The 17,221-nt window shown below is 41.4% G+C and overlaps 1 protein-coding gene across 19 annotated transcripts in view; it reads right to left on the bottom strand.

The window, feature by feature from the left end:
* The window catches only part of macf1a (microtubule actin crosslinking factor 1a), a 180,707-nt gene that overhangs the window by 10,491 nt on the left and 152,995 nt on the right, over positions 1-17,221 (bottom strand). For 14 of the 19 annotated variants that reach the window (XM_077196137.1, XM_077196151.1, XM_077196131.1 and 11 more), the window contains 35 exons: positions 15,128-15,289; positions 14,873-15,043; positions 14,468-14,634; positions 14,145-14,304; positions 13,385-13,711; positions 12,970-13,054; positions 12,661-12,887; positions 12,301-12,507; positions 10,807-11,034; positions 10,353-10,571; positions 10,041-10,244; positions 8,733-8,958; positions 8,422-8,648; positions 7,711-7,833; positions 7,517-7,618; positions 7,329-7,430; positions 7,074-7,247; positions 6,121-6,276; positions 5,835-6,032; positions 5,458-5,586; positions 4,867-5,049; positions 4,570-4,725; positions 4,193-4,399; positions 3,989-4,108; positions 3,725-3,894; positions 3,479-3,638; positions 3,014-3,208; positions 2,655-2,927; positions 2,351-2,539; positions 2,131-2,242; positions 1,503-1,657; positions 1,225-1,387; positions 986-1,140; positions 831-905; positions 28-45 (listed from right to left, as the gene is read on the bottom strand). In XM_077196137.1, the coding sequence (XP_077052252.1) occupies positions 28-45; positions 831-905; positions 986-1,140; positions 1,225-1,387; positions 1,503-1,657; positions 2,131-2,242; positions 2,351-2,539; positions 2,655-2,927; positions 3,014-3,208; positions 3,479-3,638; positions 3,725-3,894; positions 3,989-4,108; positions 4,193-4,399; positions 4,570-4,725; positions 4,867-5,049; positions 5,458-5,586; positions 5,835-6,032; positions 6,121-6,276; positions 7,074-7,247; positions 7,329-7,430; positions 7,517-7,618; positions 7,711-7,833; positions 8,422-8,648; positions 8,733-8,958; positions 10,041-10,244; positions 10,353-10,571; positions 10,807-11,034; positions 12,301-12,507; positions 12,661-12,887; positions 12,970-13,054; positions 13,385-13,711; positions 14,145-14,304; positions 14,468-14,634; positions 14,873-15,043; positions 15,128-15,289 (5,925 nt within the window). The remainder of the gene's footprint in view (positions 1-27; positions 46-830; positions 906-985; positions 1,141-1,224; positions 1,388-1,502; positions 1,658-2,130; positions 2,243-2,350; positions 2,540-2,654; positions 2,928-3,013; positions 3,209-3,478; positions 3,639-3,724; positions 3,895-3,988; positions 4,109-4,192; positions 4,400-4,569; positions 4,726-4,866; positions 5,050-5,457; positions 5,587-5,834; positions 6,033-6,120; positions 6,277-7,073; positions 7,248-7,328; positions 7,431-7,516; positions 7,619-7,710; positions 7,834-8,421; positions 8,649-8,732; positions 8,959-10,040; positions 10,245-10,352; positions 10,572-10,806; positions 11,035-12,300; positions 12,508-12,660; positions 12,888-12,969; positions 13,055-13,384; positions 13,712-14,144; positions 14,305-14,467; positions 14,635-14,872; positions 15,044-15,127; positions 15,290-17,221) is intronic. The other 5 variants (XM_077196152.1, XM_077196132.1, XM_077196142.1 and 2 more) reach the window with 1 other exon arrangement.

The following is a 17,221-nucleotide window of genomic DNA, read 5'->3' as shown; positions in this document are numbered from 1 at the left end:
ATGTCACAAACACACCGCTCACTTTACCTGATTCCCAAGGAAGAACTACAATAAGTCCGGTGCACATGGAGGAGGAATAAAACAAAAAGAAAGACAAAGAAAAAAAGAGAGTGAAATAACAGATAAAGACATACACACATATTGACCTTTTTTGTTGGTATAATGATTCATGTCCTATTAACTATTCCTATAAGTATAAAATAACTAAAACAGCATACAATGGAGGAAATGCCCATGGGAAGCATGGTGATTTGATGCAATAAGTGCTTGAGAATGGTTGCTTAAAAAACAAACACAATGAGGACAGCACAGCAGGTGTAGTAGTAAAGAGATAGACGAAGATGGACAAACATCAGGATGTGGAGTTAGCATTGTGGATCTATAGCCTGTGCAATGCAACAAGTTAGTAAACACTCTTGTCAAAGATCATTAACCACACTGGATAATGATGTTGGGGTATGAAAGACCACCCACTGACCATGACTGCAATTGCTAGAACAATGGGTAGATCATTAGTTGGGTGGTGAGAAGCACACACAGCATACGGATGTTGCTGTTAAGTGTTATGGTGGTATTGCGTACACACACAAAACTGCCAATGCACCTTTATTCCAAAATGGCCAAGTCATACTGACGTAACTGAAAGAGTGTGATGCTGGTTAGAGTCGTAATATTATAATGGCAAGCTTAGGGATAAACTGAATGAGAAGGTGCGATGATAACATAGCAGTGGTAAGTGCCATTGTCATTTATAATGTCATATTAAATGTGTTAAAACATCTAGACTTGAATTCTTGCTTGACAAGTACTATTGGGCTCCAGATTCTCACCCTGTACTTGTTCTCCCCGATCTGCTCCACCTGAAACCTCTTGGCACACTTGCATTGAGCCACTTGTCTGGTGACCTGGGATACAAAAAATGGATTTTATTCAAAACTACATGATGCCAAACCAACAAAATTAATTTTCTTGTCATCGTCCGTACCTCATCCTCGATTTTATCAGCATCTGTTGTGGGTTTGTAAGCATCTTTGTTGGGGTGCAAAGCAGCTACAAATTCATAGTAGTCGATGTAGCCATCACAATCACGGTCAAAGATATCAGCAACAGCCGTCATCTCCAGCTTGCTGGTAGGGAACTCTGCAAACAAAATATATAGTTAAACTGGCATAAAAATAAAGGCTCATGAAACTGAAGATTACAGGCAAGTACATGCGCCCGTACTTGATGCCAAGATGCCATCGATAAACTCCTGGCGTGTGATTTTTCCGTCCTGGTCCTTGTCGATGCGTCTGAAGAAGTCCATGACGCGAGACTTCTTGTGGTTCATCCAGCGCATGTATTTCTTCCTCCAGACATCAAAGTCAAAGTTGGCAAACTCTTTAAGCTAAAGGTGGAGAAAGGTCATTACTTCTACTGTTAAGATTTTATGACTTTTAAATCACTTCATTACTAGTACACAGAGTAAAATTAAAAAAGTATTTGTAGAATAGATGCAGTACCTCCTCTAGTCTGTCGAGGGCATCATTGAGCTTTCTCTGGCGATCGAGTGCGAGCAGCCACACCTGTTGCCAGCGAGAGCAGAGCTGGGTGAGGCGAGGGTTACCACCGGTTACCTGTACCGAGTGCTGTTGTTGCTGCTGCTGCTGGTGTTTCCCTGTAAGCAGGACACAGAAAAATATGTTCAGAATCGCATACTGTACTAAGCAATTTATGCGTTATATTAGTTTACACAGAGTTCTAAAAAAATGCATCATGGTTTCCACAAAAATATTAAGCAGCACAACGGTTTTCAACATTAATAATAAGGAGCGTTTCTTGAGCAACAAATCAGCATATTAGAATGATTTCTTAAGGATCATGTGACACTGTAGACCGCAAAATTAGCTTTGCCATCACATGAATAAATTAAATTATATTTGAATTGAAAACATACATTTTAAATTGTAATTATATTTCTCAATATTACTTTTTTCCCCTGTACTTTTTGATTAAATAAATGCAGCCATGTTGAGAATAGGAGACATTAAAAAGAAAAAATTGTACCGACCGTTAAAGTTTGAAAAGTAGTTTATATAAAGATTTGTGTTTGTATGCAGCATGCGTGCAGCTGAGGATAAAGTTTCTTACGGGCCCCTCTCCTGTCTGACAGACTGCTGGGATGTTCTGCTGGTTTCCTCTTGTATGTCTTTGTAACTTTGTCAACATCAGGCTGTTTTCGGGTCATCTCTTCCATAAACACCTGATAGAAGAAAACTAAAATACTAAGAAACATCTCAGCACTAAACAATGCAATTAATATTAAAAGACTGAGTGACCGAATATGAACGAATGGTTGTGTCCCACTCACCTGATGCTCTGTGATGAGTGTCTTCAGTTGAGAAATGTCCTGGGGGAGTGGTTCAATATCACGCTGCACCAGTGTGGTCTCCGCCCACTGTAGCCATGACAACAGCTCCTCCAGTAGTGAAGCATTGTTGAGCAATTCAGCCAGAGCCGTCTCCAATCGCTGCTCATGCTGTTTGGCCCATGTCAGCACCTGCACAGCAAACATAATCATAAGCATTTCATACCTATTATATTATGCTTGACGCTTATTTGTCTAACTATTGGCCTAAACAGGCTTCTGATGCCACAGTTTGGATTTTTCTCACCTCTTCAAAGCGAGCTCTGATGATGGTGTTCCAGTGTTTGATGGTGGTGATGCAGTCTGGGTGGCACACAGCTAGAATGGCTTCACCCATGCCAGCAGCTTTATTCACATCCACTCTCTTCTCCTCCACCGTCTGCATGAAATCTCGGTGCGTGTGCAGTAGCGCCTGCAGAGTCTCCACCTCCTCTGGCAGGACGCCACGGAAGCGCAAGGTTTGCTCCGCCTCCGACAGCCACTCCAGCAACATCTGAACAGCTGTGCGGAAATCCTCTGCCTGCAGAAAAAGAGAGAGAAAAATAGATAGTCAGAAGAAAATATTAACACTGCTCTTGGGTTCATTCAAAGAACCGTCAGACGTACCTGTTTGAGAGCCTGCTGAAGGCGAGTCTGTTTTATAACGGAAAGGGCACAGACTGTTTCCCAGCGGTTGCTAAGCTCCTGCAGTTGAACTTTGACCCAGGCGGTGTCGTCCCGGCCCGTCTCCATCAGCTCTCGAGCGGACCGCTTCAGAGCCTGCACACTACTGGTCCTTTTCCCCAGCTCCTTCTGGAAGACCTGAGGAAGAATATATACAGCTGTTGTCCTACTCAGAAATGGCCTTCCTAGTAAGAGTCTCATTCAAGCCTCACTGCGTCAATAATGCAGGGTTCATGCATACCATGCAATGAAATTCCAGGACTTTTCAAACATTATATTTGTACACATATTTTTGATTTTAAATGAATTAGCACAATTAATGCCTACAAAGGAAATTTGTTAGTGCAAGTCTTCAAATTTCATGTCATTTTTAAAACCAAGGTTTCCTACGAATCACCCCATTAGTACCTTATGAGAATCCATGAGGTTGGAAACGAGATCAAGATCTCCATGGACAGGCTGGTCCTCTGCAAGCTGAGGTTCCACACGATACAGCCAGTCAACAAGTGCCTGGAGAGCCTCAGCGAACTGACCTGAGAACAAGAGGGCTTCCTCCAACTTGTGTTGCCTGAGAAGAAAAACATCTCAAATTATTTGTTTCACTTCATTCTACATCCAATCATATTCCAAATGGGCAATTACAGTCCTTCTCACCTCTCCACGCTCTTTCCACACACCGTGTCCCATTTGTCACGGACCTCGCCCAACAAATGATCCAGTTTTTGTGTGTCTGACGGCAGTGTGGCCTTGTCTCTCATGGCCTTCCCAGAGCGCACTGTGGTGTCATACACTGGCTGCTTGGAGCCAAGAGACTTCTGGAAATCCTAAATTACAGCGATTAAAAGATAGAGGGCATAAGATAAGATAAGGCTTAAAGTTTTCAGCTTCACAAAACTCTTTAATGCAGCAATGCTGTACCTTATGTTTGGCCAGTTGGATTTTAATCTTGTCAGGTTCATTAGAGATTTCCAGCTCAGAGTCTAGTCTGCTCTCTGCTTCCTCCAACCAGTCTGTCAGCTTCCTCCAGGCCTCATGAAACTACACAAGAGAAGATTGCCAACATCAGAGACAGAGAGAGGTGTGACCAGAGCAACAGAGAGAGTGAAGTAAACCAAACAGTACCTGTTTGGCTCTCTTGCGGGCCTCATCGAGGTGGCGTCCTCTGTCTAGGGATCTCTGCACAAGTTTGTCCCAGCGGGCCTGTACGCTGAGCAGCAGGTTCTTGATGAGAACCACATCCTGTTTGAGACTGGCAAATCGCAGCTGAGAGCCAGCTTTCTCTAGAGCCAGAACCTGCTCTCTGTGAGTGTTCACCTCATTCACAAACACCTGAAATACAAGACAAGATAAGGACTCAAGTTTCCCAAAAGCAAAAAATATATATACTACCATTCAACTGTTTGGGGTCTTTAAGATTTTTTTATGTTTTTGAAAGTGGCATTTATTTCAGATATAAATATTGAACAAACAAAACTAAGAAAACCACATTTTCTACCAACCTTGTGCTCATCTATCTGGAATAAGACAGTGTCGAGAATGAGACTGGGTGGCTGAGCCATGTTGAGAGTCTGCTCTGCCTGTGTCAGCCAGTTTATGGTGTCCTGCAGGGAGGATTGGAATCCTGTCGCCAATGAGACAGCTTCCTCCAGTTTACCCTGTGAAAAGAGATGGACACAGAGACAGAACTATTAGGATTGGAAGGCAGAATAAGATATTTCATGAACCTGTTAATAAATTAAAGAAACCGCTTTTTAAACATGAATGTAAGGTCCTAAATCAGTCTTTGGTTCCCTCACCCTTCTGTCATCCATTTTGGCATTGAGACTGGCCCACTTGTTCTGTAGCATGGCCAGGTTCTGTTGGGTCTGGGTGGTACCAGGTCCAGCATCCTCCCCTCCTCTGGCCAGAAGAATGGACTCTCCCTTATCCAGGAGTCGATGATACTGCTCACCCCTGTGGGTCAACTGAGCCTGGAGCTCCTATAAACGGGACAGAGGAAGATCAGTCGATTTATTGATTAAAATAAAGCTGAAATAAAATAAAATGAAAAATGTAAATATCGTTGCCTTGGTAACTGATTGAAAAACATTAAATAAAATTAAATCCAAATAAAGATTAAAAAATCTAAAACTAATAAAAATGGCAAAAGCACATAGCAAAATTAAAAAAAGTTATTCATAATTGCATGCACATGCAGTATTTAACATGTAAAGTAAATTTTTTGTGATTCTTGTTATTTCCAAAGAATGCTAAATAAATAAATAAATGAATAAATAAATAAAAATGTAAAACTATTTCCTATCATTTGAAATTGTTATAAGAAGCTGTATGTTTGAGAGTGGTTTGATCTCTAATGGGTGGACTAGAGGTGAACTCGTTTAGCGTACCATGTGTTGCTGCAGCTGCTCTCTGGCAGTCTCAGGCAGGCCACCTGTGGGTTTGGCAGCGGACAGCTGACTCTCTGTGCGTCTGAGCCACTGCAGAAACTCCTCCAACTCTCCATGGAAACCCTCCGCCTAACACAGAAACCATGCAGGGTAAAGACAATGAGCTAATTGATCCAACACCTGTACTACAATATTAAAGAGAACCATTATCCATGGACAGAAACCCTCCAAACTGCATCCTTTTTATTGAATCGACTTTAACATAATCCACTGAAAACAATGTATTTCAAGCTACAAACATATGCAGATGTACTTGTTTTTTATTGATGCATTCAATTAGATCTCTCTGTATAATGATGTAGTAATATCTAGAGCACCTGTTGCAAGGCAGCTTCCAGAAGCTTCTGCCTCTCATCAGTCTTCAGCAGAAGGTTCTTCCAGCTACGGTTGAGCTCATCCAGCTGGTCTCTCAGGTGGTTGATTTCGTCTCCAGGACTGGACTCCAGCAGCTCAGAGCCCGCTCTGTTCACTGTCTCCACAGTGGCCCGATGGGACAGCACATCGTTTCTTAAAACCTACAAAGGCAGCTTGATTAAAGGAATTTGCTTTAAAAAGGAGATAAAAAAAGTAGAGTACATAAAAATGAGGCCCAATGTGACGTACATGATGCTTAGCCAGCTCAATTTCGATGGCCTTGGGGTCAGAGCTGATGGGTCGCTGGGTGTCCAGTGTGGCGTGAGTGTGACTGAGCCAAGACTGCAGCTCAGAGAGAGCATGCTGGAACTGACCCAGAGCCAAGAGCGCACCCTCCAGTTTGTGCTGGTAGAGAGAAGACAGAATCAAAACAATCAAGAGTAAGAGCCTTTCATGTCTACCCTCTAAAATGCAGTAACTACGCAACAATGTTTTCAGAGTTTTTTGATTGAATTTAAATTAATTTAGTAGTATTATTTTCATACTCTGTTTTACAATGGAGTGTATGCAATTCAATGGGGGCTTTACCAAAAGTATCTTTGATTGTGTAAGCGTGAATGCGACCATCTCAGGTATATACATCTGTTTAGTGACCAAACTGATGAGCTTGTGATCGTGAGACCCGCGTTAAACAGAAGGCGTGAGTACCTCAAAGGGACATAGCTTCATAATATGAACGGGTAAAATATAAGTAAAGAGTTGAAAAGAATAATCAAATGTGCTGCTAAACTATTATTTAAATGACCATTAAGTAATTGGCATACTAAGCTAAATTCAAAGTCGTAATTAAATGGAGTCAGATAAAAGCTTAATTGTAATCAAATTACTTTGCCACGCGGAAAGACTGTAACATGCAGCCAGAGACCTCCACCCGTTCTATCGGAAAACGCCATTGGACCGATTTAGATGGGCTTACAAGTTAAATATTGTATTGTTAATAATAACAACAATTTAAGAATTAAATAATAATTTATTAGCTTAACTGTAGGATGTTATAAGGAGCATTTGGAGCATTAAACTTAGGTCATAGGTGTGCATTTATCTGCATTTTATAATGTCTCATCAGAGTCTGAATAATCTGGTTTTGTAATTTGTTAGTAAATGAAAAAGTTGTCAGAGATAAGAAAACTTTATTTCCTCACCTGTCTGATTGTGATTTTGTCCACTAGGTTGTCCCACAGGTGGCGTAGCTCAGTGAGAGGCTCTTGAATCATGTCTCGGTCTGTTTGGTCGCTCACTTTCCTGAGCAGCAGCTCTCCTTGGTGACTAAGCTTCTCCATGTCAATCTGCTGCTGGTACACCTCAACTTTATATTGCTGTGTCATGTACAAAGAAAAAGGGTCAATCCTTTTCTCAAAGCAATGGAGAGATAAGAGTAGATCAGGTCCGATTCAAACCTTGAGCTCCTCTATCTGTTGTTTGACAGTGCTGAGGTCTGTTCCCACAGCTGGCATGTCACACAATTTGATGACAGCGTTGTCCAAGTAGTCAAACATGCCCTGAGGAGACAAAGTGATGAATGTGAACACACATTTGACTTGACCAATCAGGGCAGATTGTGCTGTGCCAACAGAAAAAAAATAACCTGAAGAGCATCCTGGTACTGCACAGAGTCAGTCATGGCCTCTTCAAGTCTCTCCATTCTCTCTCTCCACGTGCGGTTCAAACCTTCCCAGGCGGCATTCATCTGTGTGTCAAATCAACAACATGGAGATATTTTGTTTAAATTTGAGTGAAGAGGGGCATTCCCCACGTCGTCTTATCCTACTACCCTCTTACCTCATCAATGGTTTTCTTGACCTCTGGTTTCTCTGTCTCTCCACAGGCAAAGATGAGGTCAGCTCCAAGAGTTTGTACGATCTCCAGCTCTTCCCTCAGCCCATCTGTCTCTGCTTTAATGGCCTGAGTGTGAGATCAAAACATCATGACCTCATTCTCTTGCAGTCTTTGTCTTGACACAACATTATGTACTTCAATCTACTCAAGGAATGTTTTATAAAACTGGACACATTATTACACACATTTTGTGTTATAAGTAAGGATGGGTTAAAATGGCTGACTAGTCATCCATCTCATACCAGTGGTTCTTTTCCTTTATAGCTGCTTGTTTTCAAACTTTTTTTTTATTAACAGAAACTATAAGTATTCATTTATTAAATGAACCACGATTCATTGTCTGATTTCAGAAGTTCCAATAATTTGTTCTTCAATTAAAAACAACATTTATTGAATAAAAATAAAATTATATATATATATATATATATATATATATATATACACAAGATTTTTTTAGCATTTTAATTAAGATTACAGTATATTAATTTATTAATTTAAATACTTTTTAGTCATCTAGAGACACATTGGAAATGTGCTGAGGCCCCCTAGTTAGGGGCGTACAAAAACTAAATGGGGTGATTAGTTTTTGTACATCCTTAGTGAAAACTAAATTTAACCTAAGAAAAAGACATCCATCTCTTTTGTTGGACTGACCTCTGCTGCCTCTATTTGTTGTTTTATGAGTGAGGGATCCACCCCCGGGTCCTCCAGCTCTTTCACGATGTCCTGAGAGTCACGGAGCGTGCTCAGCAGAGCGCCCATGTCAGCCCAGAACTTTCCGGCGAGATCTAAAACATCCTGAAGTTTACCTTCTCTTTCCTCCGCCCTCTGCCTGATTTCATCCCACAGAGAGCGCAGCCGCAAGAGTCGTGAACGCACCGCTGAGAATGGGAACAGAATGCAGATTTATCAAAACACATACTTCATACAGCCATATAGCATCATTTCAGATCAAAGATCTTTACCCTCTGCGGCAGGATCATCGTGTGGGGCTCTGCTGATGAGCTCTTCTCCTCGGGCACACAGGGCGCTGAAAGACGGCAGGAGTTTGTCCAGCTCTAGTCCTGTAGCCCGGTGCTCTGTCAGTTGTTCCCGGATCTTTTCCACCTCAGCGGCCACTGGAGGGGGCAGCCGCAGGCGCTGGACTGCCCCCTCTAGAGTCTCCAACAGAGGGTCCATTTTATCATGGAACTGAATGGAGAGAAAGAAGATGACAATCAAAACAAATACAGCACATAACTGGAGATGGACCAGGCATATGGAGGAGGGCAGATTTATCCCAGCCACATACAAAAAGGCAGAGGAAGTTGAAGCTAAATAAGAAATACAAGTACTGAAAAGTGTATGCTGCTGTTCTTTCTTAAAAATGAGCATGGGTGTAGGGACTGGAAGGAGGTGTCAAAAATCTATTCTTCTAAGGCAAAATATACAGTATACGATTATGTGTAGAATAAGAAATAAGGAATCAAAATGTATATTTAATATTTGCCCATCTTCTTGTACTTGTCTTATACTAATAAGACACTGGCTTTAGGTCAACTGACGTAAACTAAAACTAGTCCATATCACACACCTGTTTCATCAGAATTATATAAAGTTTTTCGATTTTTTAACAATTAAGGAAAATTCCTTATTCTCAATCCAATACACACGTTATATCAGAGTTTAAATCAGCAGGTGATGGTGTTCTTACCTCTACCAGCTGAGGGTGATGCAGAGAGCAGTGAAGATTGAGGGATGGACACACACAGCACATCCACAAACATGAGTGATGGGTGGACGGATGGACCAAACGGACATGGGAGGGAATAGGCAAGGGGAGATTTGCAAGCAGGAATGGGGTAAGTTTAGGGGATACAGGAATGGAAAGTGGAGGGTGACAGGATATGGGGCACAGGGGTGGGACAGGTGGAGTCACAGTACAGTGGAGTTTGAAGGGATGGAGGTGGAGAAACAGTACAATGCGTTAATTCAACAGCATGCAACAGGCCAGCAGGAAGAATCAATAACAAACATTCAGCCAAAATGCAGCTGATGTCAGATGTCAGAGATGTTATTTACAAAAAAATTGACTTAGTGCGAAATAATGGTTAATTAAAAGTGATGCGTCATTTGAAATAGCTTAAATGAACTAAATGTGCTAGAAAATATGATGATGACTAAATTTGTTGATACTGTGCTGTATGATGCTGAACTATGAGCTGTAACTCTTAAATAGATGACAAGCTGGGCAGCAGTCCAAAGTAAGCATGCTAACATTTTGGAGCAAATACCTGGACAGATTGTGACACTGCTTCATCCAGTGCTGTGGCTCTACTTTTGACGTCGTCTTTGATTCTGATGTAACGTCTCTCTGCTTCATTAAAACGTTGTCTCACTGTTGCTCCTTCCTGGGCACTCAATTCTGCTAGCTGTGGGCCGATCTTTAGCAGTTTGTCTATGTGTGGCTTGTGCTCAGAGATGGACTCTCTCAGAAGCTAGACATGAAACATGTCATGTGTCAGTTTTGAGCGTCTTAACCCATGTATATAACCACAAAGAAGCAAAAGGGACTCAAGTCCTTCATCTGCACCAAGCCCACTTACCCTCATCTGTTCTTGCTGTTGTCTGAGTGCCTCGGTGTCGATGGCGGGAAGGGGTAGCTGGGCAATCAGAGTCTCGGTCTCGCCCAGCCAGGGTTCAAGTTCCTCATGTGTCTCCCAGAAACGAGCCACCAGCACCTGAGCCTGCTCCAGTGCTGAGAAGCGCTCAGCATGACTCTGATTTACTGCTTCATAACGAGCACTTAAAGAGTCCGTCTTCATCTACAGGAGGGAAAGGAAAGATTTATTAGCGGATCAGCCAAATGAATCTTTTGAGAGACTGAAAAACAAGTTTGCACTGTTGCTTTTCCCAGACATGACTCAACAAATCAAATCTCCACCGGAAAATGCACGAGTCACATCAATTCAATTTTCCTAATCTAACCTTTCACTGAAGAATAATTACAGTACATGGATTACTCTGCCCCCTCTCTTTCTTCTTTATTTTGTCTCTAACCTTCAAAGCCTCTCTCTGCTGTTCACTGCAGCTCTCTAGGATGTCCTCTCGTGTCTTAAGAAGTTGGTCCACGGTGTCTTTGTGACGGATGATGTCAATGTTAAAGGCTCTCTGCACCTGGAGCTGCGTCACAGTCACATCGGGCTCCAGACTCAGAGGCCCCAGAGATGCTAACTTCCTCTCTGTCTCTCCGACCCAGGTCAGCTCCGCATCGACTGCCTCTTCATACTGAAACAATAACACGCATAAATACACCGCCAAAAAAGAAGTGTGACAAAAATATTTACAAATTCAAGTAAGCAACATGGAAACAGCGTCCTAAATCAAACATTACTAAAGCAACAATTTATGTTACATATTTATAATAATAACATTGTACATATGAAATAAAAGCAACACTTTGTTGTAATAACATTTTAAAATAGAATGAAAACAATAAGTAAATAATTTGAATATTATAAAAAAATAAGGTAAACTATTAAGGATTATTATAAGGATTATTCTTTCCCTGCCTTGCAAGCATTGGTATTTTCTTTTAGAAAGTAGGTTTATGTACACACACACACACACACACACACACACACACACACACACACACACACACACACACACACACACACACACACACACACACACACATATATATATATATATATATAAACAATTTATTATAATTAATATTTTGTTATATTATTTTTAAATGTTATATAATTGTAAAAAGCAAAAAAAAAAAAGTATGAAATAATTATATAAAACTACATTTGATTTTCTGCAAGGCAGGACAAGAATAATCTTAAAGGGGTCATCGGATGCCCATTTTACACAAGTTGGTATGATTCTTTAAGGTCTTCATGTAAAGTTTGTAATATACTTTGGTTAAAATTCCTCAATGGTTGTGTAAAACAACACCCTTTATACCTCCTCAAAAACAGCTTTGTTCACAGTGACCTGTTTCGGTGCATATCTCTTTAAATGATAATGAGCATCTGTTCACCCCACCCCTCTCTTCCATGGGGGGGTGTCGAATGGCTGAGGGCAGAAATATGCTAATACCGTCCGTCAGTGGTTGTAGGCGGAGCATGAGCATTATGTCATCATAGTGCTCAGAAAATCCAAACGGCCTGATTATTGAGTGTGTTTAGACTTTTTGAGGATTAAAAAAAAGGAGTGAATGGATTTCAAAACAGGAAAAGTTTTAAGTTTTAGTTCTGTGTTAAAGGAGTAGTTCACTTTAAAATGAAAATGACCCCATGATTTACTCACCCTCAAGCAATCCTAGGTAAAAATGCCTTTCTTCTTTCAGACGAATACAATCGGAGTCATATTAATAAACACCCTGACGCTTCCGAGCTTGATAATGGCAGTGAATTCCAACCATCAGTATGAAGCTCAAAACCGTTTGAGAGTAAATCATGGGGTAATTTTCATTTTAAAGTGAACTACTCCTTTAATGTAACACACAGACATATAAATGTACAGTATTTGTTGCAGTACCTGCTGTGACCTTTGGATGGCAGCCTGCACTAACTGCACCCTCTGTGTGATGGTCTCGTCTGCTTGGCGGTAGCGCTGATTGGCATCGGCGACCAGGCGGTCAAGGCCTTCCCGTGCACGCCAGGGCACCAGATCCAGTAAAGCACTGCCTACCTCATTCACAGTGTCCAGAACTAGCCTTTTCTCAGCAGACACGCACTTCAGCTCCTGAGGCAAAAATACACACAATATAAAATAATGATTGGACTGAAGACATAAAAGAAACGAATTTGATTTAGCTAAAACAAAAATAGCTGTGTATGGTCTAAAGAAAAGAAAAGAAAAAAGTAATTCATGAACTACTGAAAAAGACATCCTCACCCTCTGTCTGTCCTGATACGCTGGTGTTGTATCTGCCTCCACGTTGTTAAGCTCCGCCTCCACGCTATCCAACCATTGGTTGATGTCATCGTGTGAGCTAGCAAATCGTGTGGCCAACTGAAGGGCCTGTTCCAGAATACGAAGGGCCTTGCTGCTGCCCGCTGTCATCTCTGAGTAGCGGCTTTTGATACCATCTAACTTCTCCTGGATCAACAGGACCTCCTCACCTGCCACAGAGATCAAACATGATTACAATCAACAGAGGAATTTGGTAATACACCAATTAGCAAAGACTGGATGGTAAAGTACCAGTGGTTTGTTTAAGCAGAGCTTGTCCATTCTTAATGGCCTGGTCCACTGTCTTCTTCCTGCTGATAATCTCTTCGTTAAGAGCCTGTAGGGGACCAGCAATATAAACATTAACTCAGGAAATAATTTAAAGTAAATTAAAGTAAAGTAAAGATCAGAATGTAATAAAAAATCTCTAAATTATTTTAATCTGACTTTTCTCAGCAAATATTGGTATATGTAATTAATTAACCAGCATTTCATGTCATTTATTTGATTAAAAGCTTTAATTGACTGACAGCCCTAGTGGAACTCTTTCTTCAGTGAGTGACAGCTGTTTTTTTCGGATGAGGGCCGCTTGGCAGTATTCATCCTCTCTAAACTGAACTTTTACTGCATTGTTGGTCCTGGACTGCTACACCCGTTAAAACCGTACCAGTGTGTGTTTGTGTTGCAGCTCTAGTAGCTCCGGCTGATAACTCTGTACTGAAACTTCAGCCAGTCTCTGGGCCACCTCAGCTAGCCAGTTAAGGACTTCCACCTCTTCCTCTCCAAATAGCTGTGCATTGGCCAGGGCCTGCTCCAGCATGGCCTCTCTCCGATCGCACCAATCACGCAGCTCTGTGTGCCCATTGCGCACTGCAGCCACACGATCGCCCAGCCAATCTTGATCAGCCACACAGCTGAGCGGGTGCAGTGATTGGCTGAGCATCTCAAGATGGTCTACATCATTCTCTCGAGAGGACACCTCCTCATGGAGAGCCTGGGATTATAGCCCAGATTAAAGAGACGTGATGTGATGGGATGAGTCGAAGGAGGAAAAAAAGACAAGGCAAACATAAACATACATGACAATGCAGAACAATGATAAATCATAATTAACTGATACAAGCAAAAAATAAAAATGTGAATCAACACAAGGTGAGATGGGAACACAACCATAAAAAAAAGAAATCATGATGAAATTAAACTGAAAAACTGAAAGGATGTGGGCAGGATCACGACCAGAGACCTGAAATCCGTGCCTTCTTAGATAACTGCACTCCTACTTGTCCATTTAAAACCACAGGAGACTTACAATCTGTTCTCTCCTCTGCATTTCTAGTCAGTCTAATGAAAATCGCTTGCTAAAATGATCTTGGTTTGAGAGCAACAGTTCCAGGACACATCTCTCCCAGGTGTTGCATATACTCTACCTTGTGCCTTACAATCTGCTGTGTGATTTTGGAGGTCTGGGTTCCCATTGGCTCAGCGGAGCTCAAACGTCTCTCTGTTGTGCTCAACCATTCCCCGAGGGGCTCCACGGCCTCATGGAACTGCAGCGCCAACACCTGCAGCTCCTCTAGCTGCCGTTGCCTGAGGACATCAGGTTAGCAGGAAATCTGTGTTATATTCTTATTCTACTCTATTTTATGGCCTTGTAAAGCAACATAGTGATTGAGTTCTGAGTAAGAGATTTGATTAAGAGGTTTTATGGTTGTGTCTGGGTGTCCGTATTTGCTCTGATAATGGAGTTTACCTGGCGCTGGCCTTTTCCAGCAGGTTTGTCCATCTCTCTCCTAGGCTCTTAAGTTGTTTCTGGATTTTGTCTCTGTCTTGTGTCTCGGCCGTAGCAGCGATACGCTCTCCTTCTGCCCTGATCATCTCTACCGTCCCACGGCGGTCATCCAGCAACCGTTGCAGCAGCTTATAAAGATATGGAATACAGGTTAGTGACCTCAATTTATTTATTTTATATTATGTAGAAGGATAGATTAGTCTATAAGTCTGATACAAAATAAAGGGACGCTAAAGTCTATCAACTTGACTGAAAAAAGAATATATAAATGAAAAAAAGTTTTAAATGTAGGTAAAATTAAGATAATGAAAACCCCCTTTAAAATGTATTGAAATTAATTAAATTCAAAATTGATTTAAATGTAACCTTCTGCTCCTGAATTTGTGCCTTGACGACACGGTACTCAGCGGATGGAGGTTTCTGATTGACTATGAGCTCCTCTGTGTCACTCAGCCAGCTCAAGAGTGGCTCTAGAGCATCTTGGAACTTCCCACAATGCAACAGGGCCTCCTGCAGCTGTGCGATTCTTTCAGCAACCTGTGAATAAAATAAAAGAATGTTTTCAAAAAGAGTTTCTCTCAGTCCATCAAGAAAGCAGGATAAAACTAGATGCAAACTTACCCTCTTGTTGAGGGAGTTCCAGCGCAGGTTCGTGGTTTCCAAGTCATGTTCCAGAGCCTGAGTGTCGGTGTGTTTGGCTGCACTCTGGATAAGACCTTGACCCACAGCGTTGACATGCTGCAGTTTAGGCTGAATGCTGTCAAACTGCTCCCTTTCCACTGCCTAAAGTTTGAGTGATAGAGAGAGAACAAGTGACTTGAGTAGTGCATAACCAACACTCGTGTTATGTTACTGGACATGTGATATGACAGAATGTGTCTAAACAGGTCAAGGCTGTACAAACACAACAACATGATAATGGTGGCATGGCCATTTATAAATGGGGAAGCAGTTTTCAGCCCCCACACATCGAATTAAATTAAATCCAGAGCCTTGGCAGCAACATTGTAAAGCTCCTTTTCTCCAACAGCCTAACACTACAGCTCTGACAGAATATCCATCACAGTGGTTCCCCACAAGCAGGTTGCCAAATACCCCTAACCAACACCATAACCAGCAGTTACCCAAGAGAAGTTTGGCGTCATCATGAAACCAATTTTAGTTTTGTAATGTGACTTATCACAATATTCAACAGGAAAATGTCCTTACTAACTCTATCTGGAATGAGTAAGTAGAACTTTGCTACCAATAAAAAAGTATGATTGAAATTCAGACATACTACATACGCTATGCTGTTGTGTGCCTACAGTATAATGTGCCTCGATTCACTTTCATTCACAACTCCTCCCGTAGCCTCATGGGATAGAAAAGTGTCCATTGATTGGATGCATACTCCAGAAACTCACCAGAAGTTGTAGGTCATCTGGGTGTTTTATTGCCTACTGTTTTATGACTACTACGAATTCAAACATCTTACTCATTTCACACACTGTTTTCCACCTACTATATAGTAGGGAAGTAGGCATACTCGGAAAGCATATTTTGTCTAAATAAATGAAAGTGCAACATTATAATGCACAGTATGATAAATGGATAATCATTTTAAAGATAAATTTTTTTTGAAGAGTTATTAAATTATTAGAATTTTTAAATATTATCTTTGAGTGTAACATGCTGGCAAAAGTAATCCAACAGTAAATCTAAGGAAAATGAGCATACACAATTAAATAAAATCCAGCATCATTTGCCTGTGTATATTTAAGGTCTTTGCATTTGATTATGTAGTGTGTTTGCAGTTGCCTTGTTGCAAGGGGCTTCATTCCTGCTTTAAACAGGATGTCTGTCGGCCTTAAAACAATAAGCCACAGCTTCAACCTGCTCCACCCTCTCGTCGACAGTATATGTGACTGTGAACGCGTATGCGTCTGTGCAACGAAGAGTGTTTGGTCCCCTTTTGTCTTTCTATATCCTGTCTAACATTAGCCTGAATCTATCATCTAGGCCGCCTCCTCTTTACCCACGGTGTGTACACTTGGAGCCATTTCCCGTTTTTAATCCTGATCATTCATCACATGTGGCACTTTTCACCCACAAGAACAAAAATAACCTCATTCATCTCCATCTGTAGCAGATCTTCTACAACTCATGTGGCCAAATCCAAGGGAAACCTATTAATCATTTCATAGACAATAATACATGTTTGTGCTATGATTAATAATTAACAACAGAGAGAGAGGGAATTTAGTTTGTCAGAAATCTGAACAAAGATGCACATATCCACATGCAAGTAGGAAGTAGCTATACATACAGTATCCAGTAACAACAGAAAGAGGTCAGCGCAAATAACAATCTCTCTTCTCTTTACTTATTCTCATGCAGGCCTCTGGAAAATATCTAGGATGCCAGTCATTCCACTCAAACACTCTCATCCAATCTGGTCAGGAGCCCAGTCACACGCACACATACATAAACAGGACTGCTGCACACTTATCTCTCCAGCACTCTCTTTCTCTTTTGTCACCAAACTTTAAACTCTTTTGTTTCGCACTTGAACCCCCACAGATCACTTTTAGCTACTGGCAGCGCTCCATCTTACCACCAACCCACAACATCACTGCCACTGGAATCTTTTGTTTCTTTCTCTTCATTTCAAACCACAACTCCACACTGTTTAAGCAGGTATGCCCACATTTCGCTGAAGAAAATATTATTATA

This window comes from Siphateles boraxobius, unplaced genomic scaffold (genome assembly GCF_051911475.1).
Source record: "Siphateles boraxobius isolate OS27281-9 unplaced genomic scaffold, OSU_SipBor_1 35, whole genome shotgun sequence".
NCBI classification, from domain to species: Eukaryota; Metazoa; Chordata; class Actinopteri; order Cypriniformes; family Leuciscidae; genus Siphateles; species Siphateles boraxobius.
Note: the sequence above shows the minus strand (reverse complement) of the source record. Positions and strands in the feature narration are given on the sequence as shown.